The sequence below is a fragment of the Sminthopsis crassicaudata genome, chromosome 2, assembly GCF_048593235.1.
Source record: "Sminthopsis crassicaudata isolate SCR6 chromosome 2, ASM4859323v1, whole genome shotgun sequence".
NCBI lineage: Eukaryota > Metazoa > Chordata > Mammalia > Dasyuromorphia > Dasyuridae > Sminthopsis > Sminthopsis crassicaudata.
Window position 1 is genome coordinate 291,990,762 of NC_133618.1, and position 20,290 is coordinate 292,011,051.

Here is a 20,290-nt window from a genome sequence, read left to right on the forward strand (position 1 = left end):
TTATTTGAGAGAGCTTTTAAAATATTCTTAAATTACTGTTAATCTTTTATTTTTATAATTTTATTTAAGTTATGGCATTAAATCCATTAAAATTACTTATAAATATGTCAAATAATTTTAAGTTAAGAAATTGAGTTATTAGTATTATTGCTACAGGCCAAATCATATCTAAAATAATCAAAAGTTTATTAAGTTCCTATAATGTTCTGGGTACTATGGAAAATGGGTTATACCTTTTCTTATTAATATCATGTAATTGTTCATCAATGTATCTGATGTAGTTAGTGTATATTCTTAGCATCTATTTCATATGTAGCAGACATGCCTAATCCCATTTTCTACCCTCTTTAAAAACAAGGCTATCCTGCTTCTATACCTGTTTTCCCCATGGTATACAAGAGTGAACTGTATTTTTTCTTATTGAGCTTTCTCCCCCTTTTGACCTTTTATGTGATTTATTGGTCAAGGACACAAAAAAGACACTTGAAAATGTCAGCTATTAGTTTTCCATGGTGTTTTATTAATATCATGCAATTTTGTACTTAAAATTATAGTCCTTTAAAGATTTAAATCTGTTTCCCCCTCTATTACACTGTGTTAACAACCATAGGAGGAAATGGAGTTAGAAGTTAGAAGAGTAGTAAAAATTAATGCTGTAGTTTAAAATAATGTTTTTTAAAATATCCCTTTCATCCCATAATAATGGACCTTTTTGTATGTATTCTTCTCAACAGGATATCCTACTTATCAACCTTATTATAGAGCATATGATTTGTGATACAGATCCTGAACTTGGAGGAGCAGTCCAACTTATGGGTCTGCTTCGAACTTTAGTTGACCCAGAGAACATGCTAGCCACTGCCAATGTAAGCAACAACTAGATTTTGTAAGCTTCATAGTTAACATATAATACTCCTGTTCTCAGTGATTAAGGCTCTTATCTGTGCAATTAAAGTTCATAAAAGTTTCTTTAATTCCTTAGAAAACTGAAAAGACTGAATTTCTGGGTTTCTTCTATAAGCATTGCATGCATGTTCTTACGGCCCCCTTGCTGGCAAACACAACAGAGGAGAAACCTAGTAAAGGTAAGGTGACTCAGAGAAATCGTTTATAATTGTTTTTAAATTCTGTGATTTTGATTTGAAGTTGAAACTAGCAATTGAAATTTATTGAATTCTAATTTTTTCTTGGAATCTTTTCAAATTAATATTTCATTGTTCCTAATACTACAAGACCTGTAAAAGGCATAGCAAAATTTGTTTTTGCTGTACTATTTCTGTGTTATTTTTTATTCTTTACCTGCAAAGAAGATGAATTTGAGGATATTCAAATAATTTGGATAGTTATATTCTTTCCTGGTAAGAACAGTTCAATTTTCTTGATTTGTTTAACTCTTCTGCATTGTACTTTGAAGGACTTATATACCAGTTGCAGTTGTTTTCTTTAAATTACCAAGAATTTCAACTTAAGTTCCTAATTAAAAGTAATACAAATAAATATAATTATTCAGATGAATTAAAACAAGGAGTACTTGATCCACCTACTTTTAAAGCAAAAATTAAACAGTTAAGTCACAATGTAACCATACATTTTACATACTTGTGCTCCTGTTACTTAGAGTCAAGATGCTTTTTTTTTCCTACATATTTTTCTTTATAGAAGATTTGAATTGATATTTTGATGTAAAGCTGTATGACCCTTCAAAAATGTTAAAATTATTATGTACTTCTAATATTAACTCATTTTGGGAGCAAAGAAATACTGGCACAATAAAATAATTTTTCATGATTACATTTATTTGTTTTAGATGACTTTCAAACTGCCCAGTTATTGGCACTTGTGTTGGAATTGTTAACATTCTGCGTGGAGCACCATACCTACCACATAAAGAATTACATTATTAATAAGGATATCCTACGGAGAGTCCTAGTTCTCATGGCCTCAAAGCATGCTTTCTTGGCATTATGTAAGTGTTACTTCTAGTAGGATCAACGAGTACCATTGTATAAGGGTTACTACAATATTATTGGTATCAAATGGTTTTATTTCCCTTTTTTAGTTCTAGAATAATCAATAAATATATATGCAGATTATTGATTACTTTTAATGTTATGGAATGGGCAGACTTCAGTGACTATTGAATATTGGTAGAGTAAGTCCATACTTTGATTAACCCTAACTCTAATACTTTGACACCCCACTTCCAATATTTATAGAATACTAAAAGGTGAGTACTACCCCAATCACCTGGAATTTACCCAATCCTTTGCTAGCAAATTTACAATTCTTATTTTCCTACTCCCTATCATTCACAGTTGCTTCCTCAAAAGAAAACCAAAATAAGTCTCATTTTCATCAAGTTCTATCCCTCTCCATTTGCCATCTACCTTCCTTGTTTCCTTTGTTCTTTTCCTTTGTTTTTTGTTCCCATTACCATCACTTTTCCATTTCACCCTATGGAATCCTGTCTCTATTGGTAACAAACACTCCTTCATCCTAGATAAATTTCTTTTCATAGTTTGTCTTCCTGACCACCTTCCTTTCTTTTCACATTATATTACTATCATTCAGCAACTTTTAGTACTTTGAAGTTTACCTTGCCTAGATCTTCTAGAGCCTCCTAGAGCCTCTCAATCTTTTTCTTTATCAAGTTCAGTACATACTCTGATGTTCCTTGGAACATTCTGAACTCTCATTCATTAGTCTCCTAAGCTCATATGGCCTACTACTTCATTTGGTCTTAGTCATCCCACAGGAAATTCACCAATAAACTGCCATCTCCATGACTTTGAAATCTTGTGATTCTCCAGTATGATCACTTTTTTTTTTTTTTTTTTTTTCATTCCGTTTGCTTCGGCTGCTTTTTTTTTTTTTTTTTTTTTTTTGCAAATTCCAGTCCTTGTCCTTTTGGTTCTCTCATTCCTCTTTTGTCTTCCCAAACTTTTTTCTTGTCAGTCTTGATTCCCTGTTTATTCCATTGCCAGTCCTAAACCCTAATTTACTTCATTTCTCATACTGGTTTTTTCCCTGGGGCAATTGGGTTTAAGTGACTTGCCCAGGGTCACACAGCTAGGAAGTGTTACATGTTTGAGAACAGATTTGAATTCAGGGCTGGTGTTATATCCACTGCGCCACCTAGCTGCCCCTATACCTACTCTTAATATTATAAATGCCCATCATTTCTGAAGATGTTAGTAAAACATCTTTCAATATACTGGTTTGAAATAGTCTAAAAATTAGGCTGGAGGTTGTTCTTTCCTTTCATCCTGTCCCTTCTCAAAAGTATTTTGCTTCTGACCATTCTCTCCCCTAATATGCTCTCTTATTACTCTTCCCCCATTGTCAGATCCCTTTTTCCTCCAACTTTCCTGCAAGGTAAGATAGATTAATATAACCATACTTAGTGTGTTATTTTTCTTTTTGAGCCAGTTCTGATGAGTAAGGTTCACTCAATTCTCCTTTCTTTATTATAAAAGCTTTTTCTTGACTTGGGACAGAAAATTTACACAATTCTATCTTTCTAATCATCCGTGTATAATGTAAACAGATTAATCTTTGTAAAGTCCGTTATGATTTCCCAAAATTCCCCAAAATTTAATTATCAGCTTGACCCCCCACTTTTGTGTAGACATCCTTTTTTTTCTTTTTTCTTGACTCTAATTTTCTTTAGGCTATTTATACTGTCTCTCAGCTCCCTTACCCTATGCATCTCTTCTCTGCCATCATTACATGTACCTCTTTTCTTAACAGAATACCTTGGCCTATTTTAACTGTTTTCCTGCAAAATTTTAAACCATCAGCTAGACCTTAACCATCTTGTCTTTCCATACCTTTTTTTTTTGTTTGTTTGTTTGTTTTGGGTTTTTTTTTTTTTTTTTTTTTGTTTTGTTTTTTTTTGTTTTTTCCCATACCTTTGTGGTTTTTCAGTCATGTCCAGCTCTCTATGACCCATTTGGGATTTTCTTAGAAAAGATACTGGAATGGCTTACCATTTCCTTCTCTAGCTCATTTCATAGATGAGGAACTGAGACAGAGACAAACAGGATTAATTTGACTTGCCAGCATTAGACAGCTAGTAAATGTTTGAAGCCAGATTTGAATTTGTCTTTTGATTCCAGACTTGGAGCTTTATCTGCTTCACTATGTAGCTATTAGCTACCTGCTCCATGTTTTAGAACTCTTCTACGTCTTTACCTATATTTCAGGTAATTGCCAGATCTTATCAGTTCTATTAGAGTCTTTTTTTCTTTACTCAATTTGGGGGAAGGGGGGGAAAACATTTATTCAGCATCTATTGTGTACTAGTTACTTTACAGTTACTTTACAATTATTGTTTTAATTTAATTTAATTTAAATTTAATTTAATCTTCCCTCACAACAACCCTGTGAGGTAGGTGCACTTTACAGTTGAGGAAAACAGGTGGTCACTAGAGTTCAATTCCTCAATTTTTACCTGGTCTTCTATTTGCCATATAGTTGCAATACTAATTTTTGATTTGTTTGTTACTCCGAAGACAAAGTGGTTGTTCCTTGCTATAAAACATAGTCAGTAGCTCCTCATTTGAAGATCTTTTTCTATCCCCTATCACCAAGCATTAGTGTAAACTGTCTCCTGTGCCTGAGAAGCCCCTTTCCCCCACTCTTTCCATCCCATCTTTTGATTGCTAGAATTCTCTTCCAAGGTTCAACTGTGGTGCCACTACTTTTCCAAAGCATTTACTCCTGGTTCTACTTGACAATGCTCTCTCCCTCTTCGAATTCCACTGAATTTTACTCACTTGTATGTATTGCATTCCTCTTCTCCCCATACCTCCCCATCAAGTAGATTGTATAAGTGCTTTCAGAATAAGGATGAGGTTTTTTTTTTTCCCCTTAGCATCTAATACATTTCATAAGTGGGTGCTTCATAAGTGTTTGTCCAGTTGAACCTTCAAAATCCATTATCAACTTGATAATGGCTAATTTCTTTTTTTCAATGTTTGTTTTTAAAAAATCATATGCAGTAGAACTTGTTTTATTATTACCATGTTATTTTTGAGTGATTTCACATTGTTTCTCTCAGGATATTTGTTCTGTATGCATAGTTAAATGTAATATGTATGTTTGTGTGTGTGTGTATCCACACACATATGTATGGATATATATACACACATGTATATATGCACACATTCACATAGAGCACATGAGGTCAATTCTTAATCCTCCTTTTTGTCTTGCTATCATAATTTTAGAAATTATTTCCTGTTTCTCTTTGTTCATTATTTGGATTCTTGATGTTACCTTGGTTCCTTTCAGCCATTATTTTAAATATTTCACTAGCGCTGGTGACTTTTATTTGGCAAATGAGTCAGCAAAACAATGTATAGTTAGTGGAATATATAAAGGAAGGCCTCTTAAGTACAAATAAATTATTTGAGCAAAAGAACAAAGAGAAATGAGCTTAAATAAAGCTGTAGTTTGTATCATTCCAAATGATAATGAAGCATGGAAACAGTGACGGTGTATTTGCATGGAAAACATTTCCAGTTCCTGCTTAGTGCAGTTTTGTGGTGTGGCTTTTTTTTTTTTTTTCCTAAAAGTTGCTTCTATAGTTTGTGTCAGTTGAGAAAAAGTGATTAGGACTTTAGTTATACATTAATATCAAAAACAATAAAGCATATTATGAGTGCTGGCTAATTATCTTCATCTCAAGCAATCAGCAAAACTGTTATGAGAGTAAGTCAATACGGATCTTATCTTAATGTTAACTTTGTGTGCCAGTCTACATAGCAAGTATTAATAATCACTCACCCACTTTAAGTCGATGTCTTCTCAGGATTCCTATCAGGGAAGCTTAGCGTCTCTAAAACATTCATTTGGGAGAGATGTCTGTACAGTAACTTAGTATTAATTCAAAAAAATCACAAGTTTGGGTATTATAAACACCAGCAAATGGTATATTGACAAAACAGGAAATTTCATGAGTCTGAAGAAGTTTAAATTTCAAGAAAACATTAACAAATACATGATATTCCAAAATTAAATATAAAATTACTTTATTTTAGTTGGAATTTTCTTTACCATCACTGTACTGTTATTATTTGTGATTTATTCTATATTTTATGATTTATCTACTTTGGATACATATTTCATCATTGTGACTGGGGGGGGCGGAACCCGGCATATTTCCACACTTAAGTATAGCACATACACCTTGAGTATTTCATAAACAGTACTGTTATTTCCACATATATCATGATTAAAATCTTAGAAGTTTTACCTTGTGATGTTTCTAGCTATAATCATTTAATCATTTTTTGAAGTAAAGAAAAATATTCCATAACAGAGGTTTCTATTTAGTTAGTTAGAAAAACACATGATTATATAAACAATTCTCAAGACCTTTTATGCTCAAACAAAAAACATTGTTCATTTTATAATGAAACATATGGGATGTTTATAGTAAAAAAAAAACCACCTCTTTATTTAAAAAATAATTTGGTAAAAGATAGTGATTGAGGGGCAGCTAAGTGGTGCAGTGTATAGAGCACCAGTCCTGAAGTCAGGAGGACCTGAGTTCAAATGTAGCCTCAGACATTTAACTTCAACTGCCTCAGCAAATAAATAAGTAAAAAAGATAGTAGTTGAATGTTTGCTTAAGTCATTTCTTGATACAACAAGTTGAAGGTTATCTGGGGAAATTTGGAAATTTTATTAGAACTGCCTTTATTATATTATTTATTATATAAAAATTAGGGGCATTTAGGGGCCCTTCCTTATATTATGATTAGTTGTATCCATATTGCAAGGCATCAGAATCTTATAAATATGGGATGTGAGATTGTTGGGTAGTCATCACAGTGATCTTGAACTCTGGAGAATTTAGAATGGATATATTTCTTCATAGAATACAGACAGGTTCTATCCAGCTGCCAACATAAAAACCATAATAGTTTTATTTAATTTTGCCAATTTAAAAAATTTAACCTAAGCCCTAAATATATTTGAGGAACATCTTATTATCTTCATTGTGCTTCATTTGGTTATCTGAAGTAAAAACACTTAATTTTTAGTGTTGCTACTTTGGGGAAAAACAAAACAAAACAAAACAAAAAAACTTGGTAGGTTTTGACTTAGTAACCACAGGAAAAAATGTCTATTTCACCATGCTTATGTATTTGAAAATAGTCAGTAGTTAAAAACAAATTAAATGCAGTTACTATTATATAAACTATTTTTAAACTCCCTACCCAGAGTGTTTCTTTGTAAGAAACACTCTTGAATAAGTTATTGTTAGAGAGCAGTTTATAATCACCTGTTCCTAATTTGGCATTCACTTGTGGACCTCTTTTCTGCCAACTGAAGAAAAATTGAGCTGCTTTACTCCTCTGCCTTCCCACCCAGAAACCGTGTCAACATGGTTGCCTGGCTACCTGCTCATGAAGGACTTGATTAATAACAAATTGGCAATTTAACGAGCCACTTCCATGATCTCCAAAGAATCAAAAAAACAAACACAATATTTAATCTTGACAACCGAAGACGATGTGACTGCATGAAGTGAGTATGCTTTTTTAAACTGTTTACAATAACTGGGGCATTAACTTACTGATGATTTGGTTTAGGAAAAGAGGGCTTTGTTGAAGTCTAGTTGTCAGAGTATATTTGGATCTTGACGAATGGTGACTTAAGAAAGTAACTCCCCATACTTCAAGATGTGAATATATCTCTTGATCTGTAAGTTAAAGCCTAATTAATTGTAAAAAATAAAAATTGGGAAACCAGAAAAAAAATTTTAAAAGCATACTCGCTGAGATATGACTAGATTAACAAATTTTAAAGAATATCCTCAAAAGTTTGTTGGAAGGCAAAATTTTCTGGGTTTTATTGCACCTTAAGTAAATTCATATTTCAGGTGAAGCTTTTTTTTTTAATCGAGTGTCCAAGTTGAAGCCATTTTGAAACATTTGAAAAGTAGCTTAGAAAATCCATCAAATTCCAAAGCCAAAATACCCTTATTTTAGCATGTAAAAGGATATTATTAAAATATGCTGGTGTTAGGTAGGAAACACAATAGGTTAATGTATTAGATTTTCATCACTCCTGATTAAAATGTAAACCATATTTTGGTCACAAGTGTAACAAATTTGTTCTATAATTTTAATCACTGATAAAATTCATATTTTGAAAATTGCCCTAGGTTTGAAGTTTGTCTGGTTAATATTTCAAAGTGTTTATAATGCAGAAACTCGTGTCTTAATAAAAATAAAATCTTGTAGTTGGGACTTTAGAAATTGTTTCTTAATAACATATTTGGGGTATGTTGTGGGTTTTTTTCCTTTTCCTTTTTTTTTTTTTTTTTCCTTTAGCTTTTTCAGAAATGTGAACTCGCTCTGAACAAGGAATATATGAACTGTTAACATGGATTAATTTATTTCTTTTTAAAAGCATAAATCGTGGGAATGGTTTATGGTTTTAAATAGTTTTGCTTCTGTGTTTCAGGTGCCCTTCGTTTTAAGAGAAAGATCATTGGGTTGAAAGATGAATTCTACAACAGATACATAATGAAAAGCTTTTTATTTGAACCAGTAGTCAAAGCATTTCTCAACAATGGATCCCGATACAATTTAATGAACTCTGCCATTATAGAGATGTTTGAATTTATTAGAGTGGTGGGTCCTCTATTTTTGTTTATTAACTATTTCATTTTAATAATGTAGATATATTTGGTTTCAAAATTATTTATTTTGTATTCATGACTTTGCTATATTGTACTGTTGGGAGAGAGTGTTTTGACAGACTGCGTATGTTTTGGGGTTTCTAAAATAAGTACTCATACTGTACTCGGTCCCAAATTTAGCATAGAAATTCAGCAATCTTCCTGAGAAGTAGTTATAACTCTTTTATAAGACAGTTTTAAAAACAGTAATTTTTAAATGATGAATAGTGTAATAGTCATTTTAAGAGAATAGGCAATCAATTGAAAGCAAGTATACTGTTGATCTTTAAATAATTACTTTGCTTTTGTTAATTTGTTTCCTGGGGGTTTTATTTTTATTTTTTAAAATAATGATTTCATCAGTAGACATCACAGAAATAATTATAAAGTTCATTTTCAATTAATAGTCACTACATTTCAACACTTAAATCTGATAATCTGGTGTTTATATTTCTTTTTACACCTATTTGGTGATAATTCAGTTGAAATGACTGAAATTATTACTCTTTATTTAAAAGGAATTCACATAGACATTTTTTAATTTTAATAATTAGATTGCTATATTGCTACATTTCAGCCAGATAGAAAACTTCAGAATCCTTTTAAAATAACATTTCCCTCTTTTGGTTTATGATTATAATTCTTTTCTGTAGGAAGATATAAAATCATTAACAGCTCATGTAATTGAAAATTACTGGAAAGCACTGGAAGATGTAGATTATGTACAGACATTTAAAGGATTAAAACTGAGATTTGAACAACAAAGGGAAAGGCAAGATAATCCCAAACTTGACAGGTGAATACACGTTTGGCTCTTCATTGTTTATTCAATTTCATTAAAGGGAGAAGGAGGGATGCAAGGGGGCTTGATATTTGGGGAGAAAGGACCAGAGATAGATTTCCCTAATCTCTAAATTTTCAGTTTCAAATATTTCTCAAGTGCTATACGAGATCCTAGAGTTTCAGAACTAGAAGGGACAACCATAGACGTCACAGACTTGTAAAGACTTTGTTTTACAGATTGAGGAAACTGAGACACAGAAAACTAGTAACTTGGTTTATGTCACACAAATAGTGAACCCAGGTCTTCCTGACTCGGTCCAGTGCCTTATCCACTGTTGCACACTGCCACACATGTTTGTATGTTGGCATGATCTGACCTGTAGTTATCAGGATATTATCAGGATTGAAGTTGGAAAATTGAATGTTTTCAGCTTCATTTGCCAAATAATAAAATCAGAATTTCATTATATTTCATTTATGTTTTGATGTTCAACTTTTCAGATTTTCCAAATTTACTGCAGTAATATCAAAATTTCTCTTGATCAATTATATGTGCTGACTTCATTAAAAAGGGACTTTCATAGCCATTATCCATTGCAACAAATTGCAGTGTTGATATAAAATAAGTTTAGAATTCTGTTTGAGAAAATGGAAAATGGAGTGTGTTAAAGGCACTGAGAGGTTATTGGTATATATAAAATCATTTAAATCTGTGTGATAGTAATAGTTTTAGATCATCTTATATCTCTTCACCAACTTTATATCTAAAGGTGATAGATTTTGATTTCTATTTTCCTTTTAAGACTACAGCTGATTGAATTGGGCATTGTACTTTAAGGATAGTCAAAAAGTTATCTGTTTGAATTACCTCCATAATTTATGTTCATTGACTGTATTTTAAATTAATTTTTGTTTACAGTATGCGTTCCATCTTGAGAAATCATAGATATCGGAGAGATGCACGAACACTAGAAGATGAAGAGGAAATGTGGTTTAATACTGATGATGAAGATATGGAAGATGGAGAGGCTGTGGTACCTCCATCTGACAAAACAAAAAATGATGAAGATATTATGGAACCAATCAGTAAATTCATGGAAAGGAAGAAATGTATGTAAAAGGAGTTAGATATATGAATGTGGCCTGCTTAAAACTGTGTCATAGTTGACTTTTTTTGTTTTTTTTTGGTTGACCATCTCTTTAGATTTAACTGTCAGTTGTTGAGAAAATATGACATAGTTTTGGGCTTTAGCATTAGAAAGACCTGGATTTAGATTTTTCCACTGTCTAGCCTAGATAAGCTTCCTAGGACATAACTAGTTATGGACCACTTGTAATTTGTAGAAATAGATGGATTTGCACAGCCAGAGTTCTCCCATGCTGAGGAAATTTAGGATCATTTTTTGTATTCACGTGATTGCTGACTAAGGAACAGTGTACATTTGTTGTGAAATTATAAATTTGTACATTTCGATAAGTTTCTTAGGTTATGGAATAATATGAAATATTCTAAGTCTGTTTCTAAGATCCAGTATATTAAAATATTTTATTGTATATATCCTCTGCAACAAACAAGTCAGTCCACTGATATAACTTAAATGAGTCCATTTTTATTTATAAAATTGTAAAGTAGTATTTTATTAAATATATGCAAGAATATATGAAAATAAGCATAATCTTAGATTATTAAGTATATCATTTCCTTTTCAGTAAAAGAAACAGAAGAAAAGGAGGTGCTTCTGAAAACTAATCTTTCTGGTCGCCAGAGTCCAAGTTTTAAGCTTTCCCTCTCCAGTGGAACAAAAACTAATCTTACCAGTCAGTCATCTGCAACTAATTTGCCTGGATCTCCAGGTTCACCTGGGTCTCCAGGTTCACCCGGATCTCCTGGATCCGTTTCTAAAAGCACATCTCAGACGGCAGCTATTACTACAAAGGTATGTTTTCAGAAGTAGTAGTTTTCCCAGCAGTTATTTTCCTTGCCTGGTGTACCCCATTCGTATTCTCTTACAGAGATTACTTGTAAAGTTTAATATTTGTTATTCAAGTTTTGTTTTGTTTTGTTTTTAATTTTTCTTGTTCCAAATAAAAGCTTAAGATTAGGGATTGACACAGTAATTAGAAGAGGTTTAAAATTATTAAAAATTATTAAAAACTTTTAATTTGCTAAGAGACTTCCAGAAATAAGTAATTTAACAAAAAAAATCTCACGAATGTTTATTTCATTTTATCATCTTATCCAACTAATAACCAAACTTTGGGAACAAAGATGTTTACCTCAAAGAATAAGTTTTTTTTTTTTTAAACATCTTTGTTGTTACCACAAAGGCTATATACATGCAAATAAGAGTAGATTTCATAAAGTTAGGATGGACATAAAAGAAGTTCAACTATTTTAGGAAACTTACTCCATCTATCACCACTTTTTAAGAAGATGAAGAAAATAGCTATTTGGATTAAGTTTCCTAAAATAGTTTTATGTCCATCCTAACTTTATGAAATCTACTCTTATTTGCATGTATATAGCCTTTGTGGTAACAACATACATACATGGAATTTAGGATATGCATTAATTTGTGCAGAATTGAGAGGGACAGAGTAGAATCTCAGTCCAGAAACCTGGGGAAAAAAATCTCTTAATTGGACAGCTCAGCATATTGATACAAACTTCTTAGACTGTTTTAAAAGTTTGAAAAATAATCAAGGTATTACCTATTTCACCAGTGAAATTCCACTGTAAAATTTCCTCTTATTGCAGTCCCTCTCCCATCCCCCCCACTCTCTTAACCCTTCCCCCTCCCCCCTTTTTTGTCCTGACACTCTGGTCCCTAGACTTCAGCTATAGCTCTCTGATGCCATCTGCTGGAGCATTCCTTCAGATGGGACTAAGCAGAGTGAAATAAAAATTCTTCTGATCCAGCTATAGTTAGGTTTCCTGTACTAGAGCAGAAATTCCATCTTCTTATATTTGAACTAAAAAAAAAAATCACATTTAAATTATCCTTAGAGCTATTGCTTTGGCACACCAGTCTCTCCTGATTTCAACAATCTGACATTTTCCCCCCACTTAGCCTAAGTATAATACTTTTTAAAATTGTAGAGCCACCTCTACTTTTAATACTACTTTGAAAGTAGTATCTTTCATTCCTCCTACCATTTTCCTGTCACCTGACATTCTCTTTGGGTCATCTTGGGTGAAAAGAAAGATTTCATAGACAACTTGTTCTTCTGTGTCATCACTTGGACTAAATGATTCACTGGCTACAGCCAGTCATTTAGATTGTACTTTATCCCCCCAGTTTAAAACCTCATTCTGCTGCCATGATATCTCTACTATACTACCTCTCTTCTAACCAGTTCTATGTGGCAAAGGCTAAGGAGAGAGAAAGCTTCTACTTCCATTCTCACTCTACTTTTCCTATCCCTTCCATCCTCAACCCAAAGACTCTGCTTCACATCATAGGAGCCAATGCCAGTAATCGAAGAAATCCTTGTTTGTGCCAGTTCTGTAATATATTTTTTCCTTTTCTAATCTAGAGTCCTTGGGCACATTTTCCCTCCAAAATGGATAGTTAGAATAGGTAAATCTATAGTTCTATAATAACAATATTATACTTCAGGCACATCACGGGTTGAGTTTTTATGGATTGACTTATGGATCTCATTATCATTTACATTGTTTAGGCAAAACTATGTTCTGAATTCCTTATAACTGTTTAGATTATGTTCCAGAAGTTTATTTCTATTTGGAAATTAGAAACAATTAGTATTGTAATTAATAATGTACTCCTCTTGGATGATATATGCTTCCAAAGGAAGGAGTATTGTCAGAAAAGCAATTATTTAAACCCTTTATCTTTCTAAACAGGGAGGCCTTGTGGGTCTTGTAGATTATCCTGATGATGATGAAGAGGATGATGAGGATGAAGATAAGGAAGAATCTCTACCATTGTCAAAGAAAGCAAAGCTTGAGTCATAATAATGGCAACTGCCTAAGATCAGTTCCTGTTGAAAAAACTGGTTCTCTACTACACGCCCCTCTCCCTCCCCCCCAAAAAAAGATCCACAACAAAGCAGCGGTCTCATGTGAATGACTGACGGTTGATCAGCCTTATACACTTGGCTTTCTGCTAATCAAGTGCCAATTCAATGGAGCAGAAGGAGGGGGAAATTATACATTTAGGGGAAAGACTTAAGCCTTTGAGCTTTCCAGCTTGGACCACACATTGCCCTTTTCTCAGGGAAGGAAATGGAAACAAACAAAAAAGCCAACAGGGCAGGAGTTTTGTTAGTGGAACTCTGGATTGGCTGGTCAGTTGCTACAATCAATATATGCTTTCTTGGACCATGTATGAGACTCAGAAGAATGGGCTTTTCTGGCCTAATTCTTCACTAGTAAGAATGCCAGCAGTTTCTTTGTATAAAGAGACCTGCCTTTGAAATCATACATTCTGAACATTTTAGTCAAGCTACAACAGGTTTGGAAAAAACCTCTGTGGGGGAGGGGCTGAGCATAAAGTTTCCTCTTTTTTATCTGTTCCCTTTGCCCTTCAAACTGCAGATTTTTTTTTAAGTGGGGATTTGTCCTTACTTGATTAAAGATTGAGTGGAATTCTAGATGTGGTCATTTGTGTCATAATTTTTTTTTGGTTTCATTTTTTGGTTTATTTTTCCCCCCCTAAGTGTATGCTTAGCTATTGAGTATATATTTGGGACCATTAAAACTTTATTTTTTAATGTAATATAACCTAATGTTGTGCTGGCACCTGTTTCACCCTGTGTAATTTTGTTCTACATCACAATTCTTAATTTGTTTAGGATTTTATGGAAAATGGTATAGTTTTTATTGACAGAAGCAAAGTAATCTTGCAACAATGTGCATACAAAAGCAATACTATTTTGTGACTAAATATTTTATATTAAAATTTACATCAGCAACTGTCTTGAAACGATTCAGGGAACTAGGGTGGAATTTAAAGTTTTGTTAAACCTAGAAACATGAAATTAGTATTCCAAAGAGATCTTGAAATTTCATATCTGGGGAAGATAATGGTACTTTAATCAAAATTGAGGATGAATGATTTAAGAATAACAACACATTTGACTTTTGAAAATAAAAAGGTGAAGATTAAGAGAAATTGTATTAGTTGTATTTTTTTAACCTCTCCCTTTGGAATACCAGCTAGAGATATGTGATGGTTTCAAAGTTACTCAGTGTGCCATCAGAGTTTTATCTCTTATTCACAATCATCATTAAAATTCAGTGTAATGTATGTACTCTTACCCATGTTTTCCTAGGTGTGATAAACTTCTTTTGGGGGAATATAGTTATATGCTTAACCTCCATATAGCACCCATACCTCCACTCCTGCCTTTTTAAAGCAAAGATTTTGTAGCTTTAAGAATGTATCAGCAAATGTGAATAACAATTCATGTACAGGAAAGGAGATCCATTTTAAGGATTACACACTTTTCTTGATATACTAGCACCATGTGCTTTTACAAAACTTGGCATTCATTTTTGCTTAAGCGTCAATAAGTGGTTATTGTTCATCGCCAGTTATATTAAAGCAAAATAATTTGTTACAGATCTAGAAATTGGTAGAATGCTACAGTCCTAAAGAGGAAATTTTTCCATGGCAAGAGCTTTGGATATGTAAGGGGTCAGTTAAGTATATTTTATGTTATATATTGCTATTTTGGGGTCCTTTGTTTTCTTGTTCAGATAGAGACAATTACTATAACCTACAAATAAGGGAGGAAATACATTTTTGTATACTGGGGAGGGTGGTGGGGAGATGTATTGGGAATGCAGGGGACCTCAATTACCTTAAAAATGGTTAATTTGTTACTGAGAAAGTCCCATATGCTTTAGTAAAAGGTTTGTGGCTTTTAAAGTATTAACATGTAGGGGGGAAAGTAAGGATGCTAGTTACTTTTGAATAGTTCAAATTGACCTTTATGTGCCCTCTTACATCTGTAACCTAGTTCATTACCCTAAGGTTACATGGAAATGTTGGGCTTTTTAGTGTTTGATTGTCAAGGTGAGGGTTAGGTACAAACATTTAGCTCCATAAACTTGTTGGAAAAATGTACAAGCAAGGTGAAATATCACTGGTGCTCATCCTTTAACAGCTTCTTTCCATTGATGGGTTGTTTACTTAACCTAAGTTATTGATGTTAATTATCACTGAAGTAAAAACTGGGTATATGGATTGCTTCTGCAGAAGGAAAATAAAAGTTGACAACTTCAGTTTGGTTATTTAAAAGATTATTTAAATTTGATATAAATTATTGGAAATTCAAAAGCTGAAATTGCCAAACAAATATTGACTGAGCTGTCAGATTGTTAATAAATCATTACCCAAATAATTCAGTTTCAGTAAGTTAAAGCGCAGAACTGCAACCTCTAAGCAACCCAGCACTGCTAATAGCCATTCACCCACTTGTCAAGGGCAAGTAGCAAAGATGTGTAGATGTCATTTCTGTATTACCTCCTTGGCACACCAGATTTTTAATGAAATGATACTTTGCCTGGAAATTTTTTTTTCAAGTTTTACTGTTGCCTTTTGTTTTTGAACCAATCATTTCCCTTTTGCCACCTCCCCAACTGGGATTTCTTCAAACATTAACCTAAAGCCATCCAGCAGCCATGTCTTAATATTTTCCATTCTGCACCACAATTCACCTCTTCTCTTTAAGGCTGGGTTTCATAATCAGCCCTTCATGATAGAAATTGTTCATTACAATTCAAGACTGCTTCTTAGTGTTATTTATATTATTGTAGATAATATCTCTTCTGTATCCCTTAAATATTTATATTATTGTAGATAATATATCTCTTCTGTATCCCTTAAATATGTCTTCCAAGTTATTTTGAATTCCACATAAGCCTTAAATTGAGATCTGAAAATTGAGACAAAACCATTTTATTAAAATACTTTTCTACCCAAAACATCTCTGAAGATAGGTGGCTAAAAATGTAAATGATCCAAATGATTACCCACTCATTCTGAGAAATAATTGTTGTAGCAAAATTCTCATATGGCCAAAGCAACTATCTAAATTCTTTTGTAATTTATTGTAATGAGATTTGACCATCTCCCTCTAGAATATTTACAATTTGTTCTTTTCCTCTTTTATATGGGACCTTTTAAAGTTCTTTGGCTTTTAAGAGGAAGTGGAAGAATATTTCCTTTTTTCAATATAGTTAACCATATACTTTTGGAGAGATTGGAGGAAATGTCTTGATAACCTATCTTGGCCCAACTATTGGGTGTCTTTCTAATACTCGAAGTTTGGTTTGATTCTCCTTAATGTTTAGGACCAGAGTGACATGTTGTGCAATATTCCCTCATACTGTAGTTGGAAGGTGGATTTTTAATGGATCAGAATTTAAAACTGGTAATCTTGTCAGTGGGACACAAGTAGATGGAATTACTAATGTTTGTTCCGAATATACTTCAGCATTTTAAAATACTAAATTCTTAAAATCCTATAAACCTCCAAAAAGACTACCACTTGAGCCATCATGGAAGAATATATTACCTTTGGGAAGGCCCTTTAGAAATCCTCTATAATTCATTTTACAGATTGGAAGAGAACAAACTTTTCAGCATGTCAGTTAAGAGGTTTCTAGGAAGAAAATCCAGCCAGAAAAAATATTAAAATTTATGCTAAGCAAAATTTTTAAATGGTATTTTTTTTTTTAATTCTGTGTTGCTTAGAGCAGTGGGGTACGTGAACTGGTCAGATTTGTGGCCTTATTTTGATTTAGTATTGCAATTCACAACAAAATGACTTAGGCAGCAAATTTATAACCATTTGAATGCACATTGAGTATTTAAGATAATATGGAAATAATGGCTCAGTAAAATATTTCCTCACTGCTTTATTCTAGTTACTTACATTCAGAATAGTTGATCTGGAATAGACCTCAGGATATCCTTTTCTGTTCACTGTGCCAATGAGTGCCCAAATCATTCAAGATAAAATTTAAATCCATTCAAAAGTCAAAGCAAATAACAAATCTGGGCTTTGTTTCTAGAACAATCTTGTTTCTGTTTAAAGATTATCATAGTTCCCTTGGCTTCCCTACTCTCAAAAAAGTTATCCTAATATATGTGTACAGTACAAATATGGATGCAGACACAAATTTAATATTTTAAGCATCTGGATGTTGGTATCATTTAGAAGAAAGCATACAAATTGATTCCTACATTTTTGGTTTTTATCTAGATGTTTAGGCATTATGTAGCCATGACCTAAGGGAATTTTTGATCATGCAAAATGGAACACAAAAATGACAAATTTCCTAAGAAAGATAACTGTATTGGGTTCAATCAACACGGCTTATGTTGCTGAGAATTGTTTCTTAAATTGTTCATAGTTGTAATGTTTAGGGTAAAAAAAATGTGTATGATAGTTTTTTAAAGAAAGTGAATTCTTTTATAATGATAAAAATCATTCCCCACTTTATTTTGGGTAAATGGGATTTTCTGAATTATAAGACTGTAGATTTAAAACCGGAAAGGACTTTGGAAATCTACTTCAACTCCTTCATTTTACAGTTGAGGAAATGAGGTCAAGTGACTTACATTCACTAGTAAAGTAACTGACTGGGAATCAAATCCAGGTTCTCCATTTCCAAATTTCTCTAGGATTTTCTTAAATTTATAAACCTTTGTAAGAAGATGATGTTCTAAATGCACGTACTTTGAAGTGAATTCTTTTATATTGGCATTGTCTTACCTTGATCATATAACTAGTAAATAGGAAATATAATGGCCTACCAGATGGTGAGTGAATTTACTTTGTTCGTTTTTTCTAGCCATTGTTAGAAATAATTTAAAATGGATAATGTCAGTTTACTATCAATGTTAAAAAGTTTAGAAATTTCACAAATGAAAGTTTCATTTTAGTAGTATTTATGGTAATAGTTATGACCAAGATACACTTGATTCTTGTACGTTTGGCCTATTTTTAAGGTATCCCTGTTTAAAAAAAACACAGTTTATAGACTGTAATATATGAAAATGTGAAGAAAACCAATACATGCATTTTGATGTTCTGATTTATGACTGTTATTAAGCTAGCCTAAAGTTTTATAAAGGAAAGACTGCTTTTTTTTTTTTTTTTTTTTTTTTTTTTTTTTTTTTTTTTTTTGGCCAAGTTTGAAAATAAGGATGGAGAAATTGAAAGTAGAGAAATTGGTATAATGTGTACTGCTGAGATGGGAATTCATCACTAGTATGTATATATAGTCCCAGTTCTGTGCCTAATTTTGCATGGTGATTTTTAGCACATCTCTTTGACCTCATTCTCCTTATCTATAAATAAGACTAAATCTGTAGATTGGGCTAAATGACTACTATGATTCTACTTGCACCAGTGTTTGATTCAATTATTTGCTTCATTGACTAAGCTATATCTGAAGTATTCAGTAAAATGTAACAAAAAGAGCAATACACTTTCACATAAACATAACAGAAAAATGGAGTCACTCCTGGAAAAAGTTTAAAGTTTGCTTTATCATGATTATAATTAAACTTGGACAAGCCTCTGTCCTTGTTTCCTCATTTGCAAGATGAGTTGTTGGACTAGATAGTTAGATATTATTGGGATTCTTCCCTTTTCCTTCAGTCAGATTCCCTGTCCTTGAGCCACTGCCTTGTTAATAATTTTTTACATACTGGAGGGTCCAGGTGTAATGAATTATGTATTTATAAATAGTCTAGAGGGATGGAGCCAGGATAGATCAGAAGCTTCAAGCAATGTTCTCTGGCTGCCTATTCCAGTGGGAAGAATTAACTTTGCATATACAAGTGCTAGAAAAGTTGCCTCGTTGGTGCTTTCTTATGGCCTGGCTCCTTAGAATGACCAGGCCTTCTATGTGACTTTGAACAGGGAGAAGAAACCAAAGCCAACACTTTACCTTTAAGCATCATCATGGTCAAAGCAACCTCATAGAGCTGCAGAACCTCATTGAAGATACTGTCTACATAACCCCTACCATATAAATAGTTTCTAAAATTCCAGTTCCTCCATTAATTTATTGTGGATTGTCTCAAGAAGTGCTTCCCTCTACTATGAAACAGAGCTTCTACATTAGAGTTCTTGATTTTGCTCCATCATGGGACTGGACTTGTTGTCCCACTTCTAAAATACATAAATTCTTATTTAAATGTAAATAGCTTAGTCTCCATGCATGTATTGGTTTGCTGTTTCTGTGCTGCTGTCTGTATTGTACACATGCCTGTATATATACATGTCTTAAAAGTGTAAGCTCCTAAAGAGCAGGGTCTGTATTATTTGTATAATTCCTAATACACTTCTGTGCAATGGGGTGTATTTAATAAATGCCTTCTGATGATAATGATGAACACGTGTTCCCTGCTATGCACAGGAAAGCAGGACCACCATTTCCTTTGATTTTTCTTCTTTCAAATCAACTAGAATTGTTAGATCCTGAAAAGAAAAGCATTAGTTATATGCACTATAATTATATTTTAAATTACTGTGAGTTTTCAACAGAATATTCTGGTCCATTCTAGGAATGAGGCTTCTGATTTCAGGATAGCATTGACCTGAGAACTTTCTGAGGCTATCAGTTCAATTGCCAATGAAGAAATGAATTATGCTTAAAAGTTGGCATTTCTTAATATTTCCAAGTTATATGTGACATTTTCTCCTTTACATCTTTGTTAAGAAAGTACATCATCTGATAATTTTCTCAAAATGAATCTATTAGCTAGGCTAATCTTTTGCTCCAAGCATCATGATCAGAACAAATCCATGGCATTGCAGCAC

At 32.8% G+C, this 20,290-nt stretch overlaps 1 protein-coding gene across 5 annotated transcripts in view; it reads left to right on the top strand.

Moving 5' to 3' along the window:
- PPP4R3A (protein phosphatase 4 regulatory subunit 3A) overlaps positions 1–14,619 on the top strand; it is a 56,235-nt gene extending 41,616 nt beyond the window's left edge. For all 5 annotated transcript variants that reach the window (XM_074289713.1, XM_074289715.1, XM_074289716.1 and 2 more), the window contains exons 8-15: positions 735–866; positions 983–1,085; positions 1,808–1,966; positions 8,482–8,651; positions 9,352–9,494; positions 10,401–10,591; positions 11,192–11,418; positions 13,350–14,619. In XM_074289713.1, coding sequence (XP_074145814.1) covers positions 735–866; positions 983–1,085; positions 1,808–1,966; positions 8,482–8,651; positions 9,352–9,494; positions 10,401–10,591; positions 11,192–11,418; positions 13,350–13,460 — 1,236 coding nt within the window. In that variant the 3' untranslated portion in view covers positions 13,461–14,619. The remainder of the gene's footprint in view (positions 1–734; positions 867–982; positions 1,086–1,807; positions 1,967–8,481; positions 8,652–9,351; positions 9,495–10,400; positions 10,592–11,191; positions 11,419–13,349) is intronic.
- Positions 14,620–20,290: the final 5,671 nt, after the last annotated feature.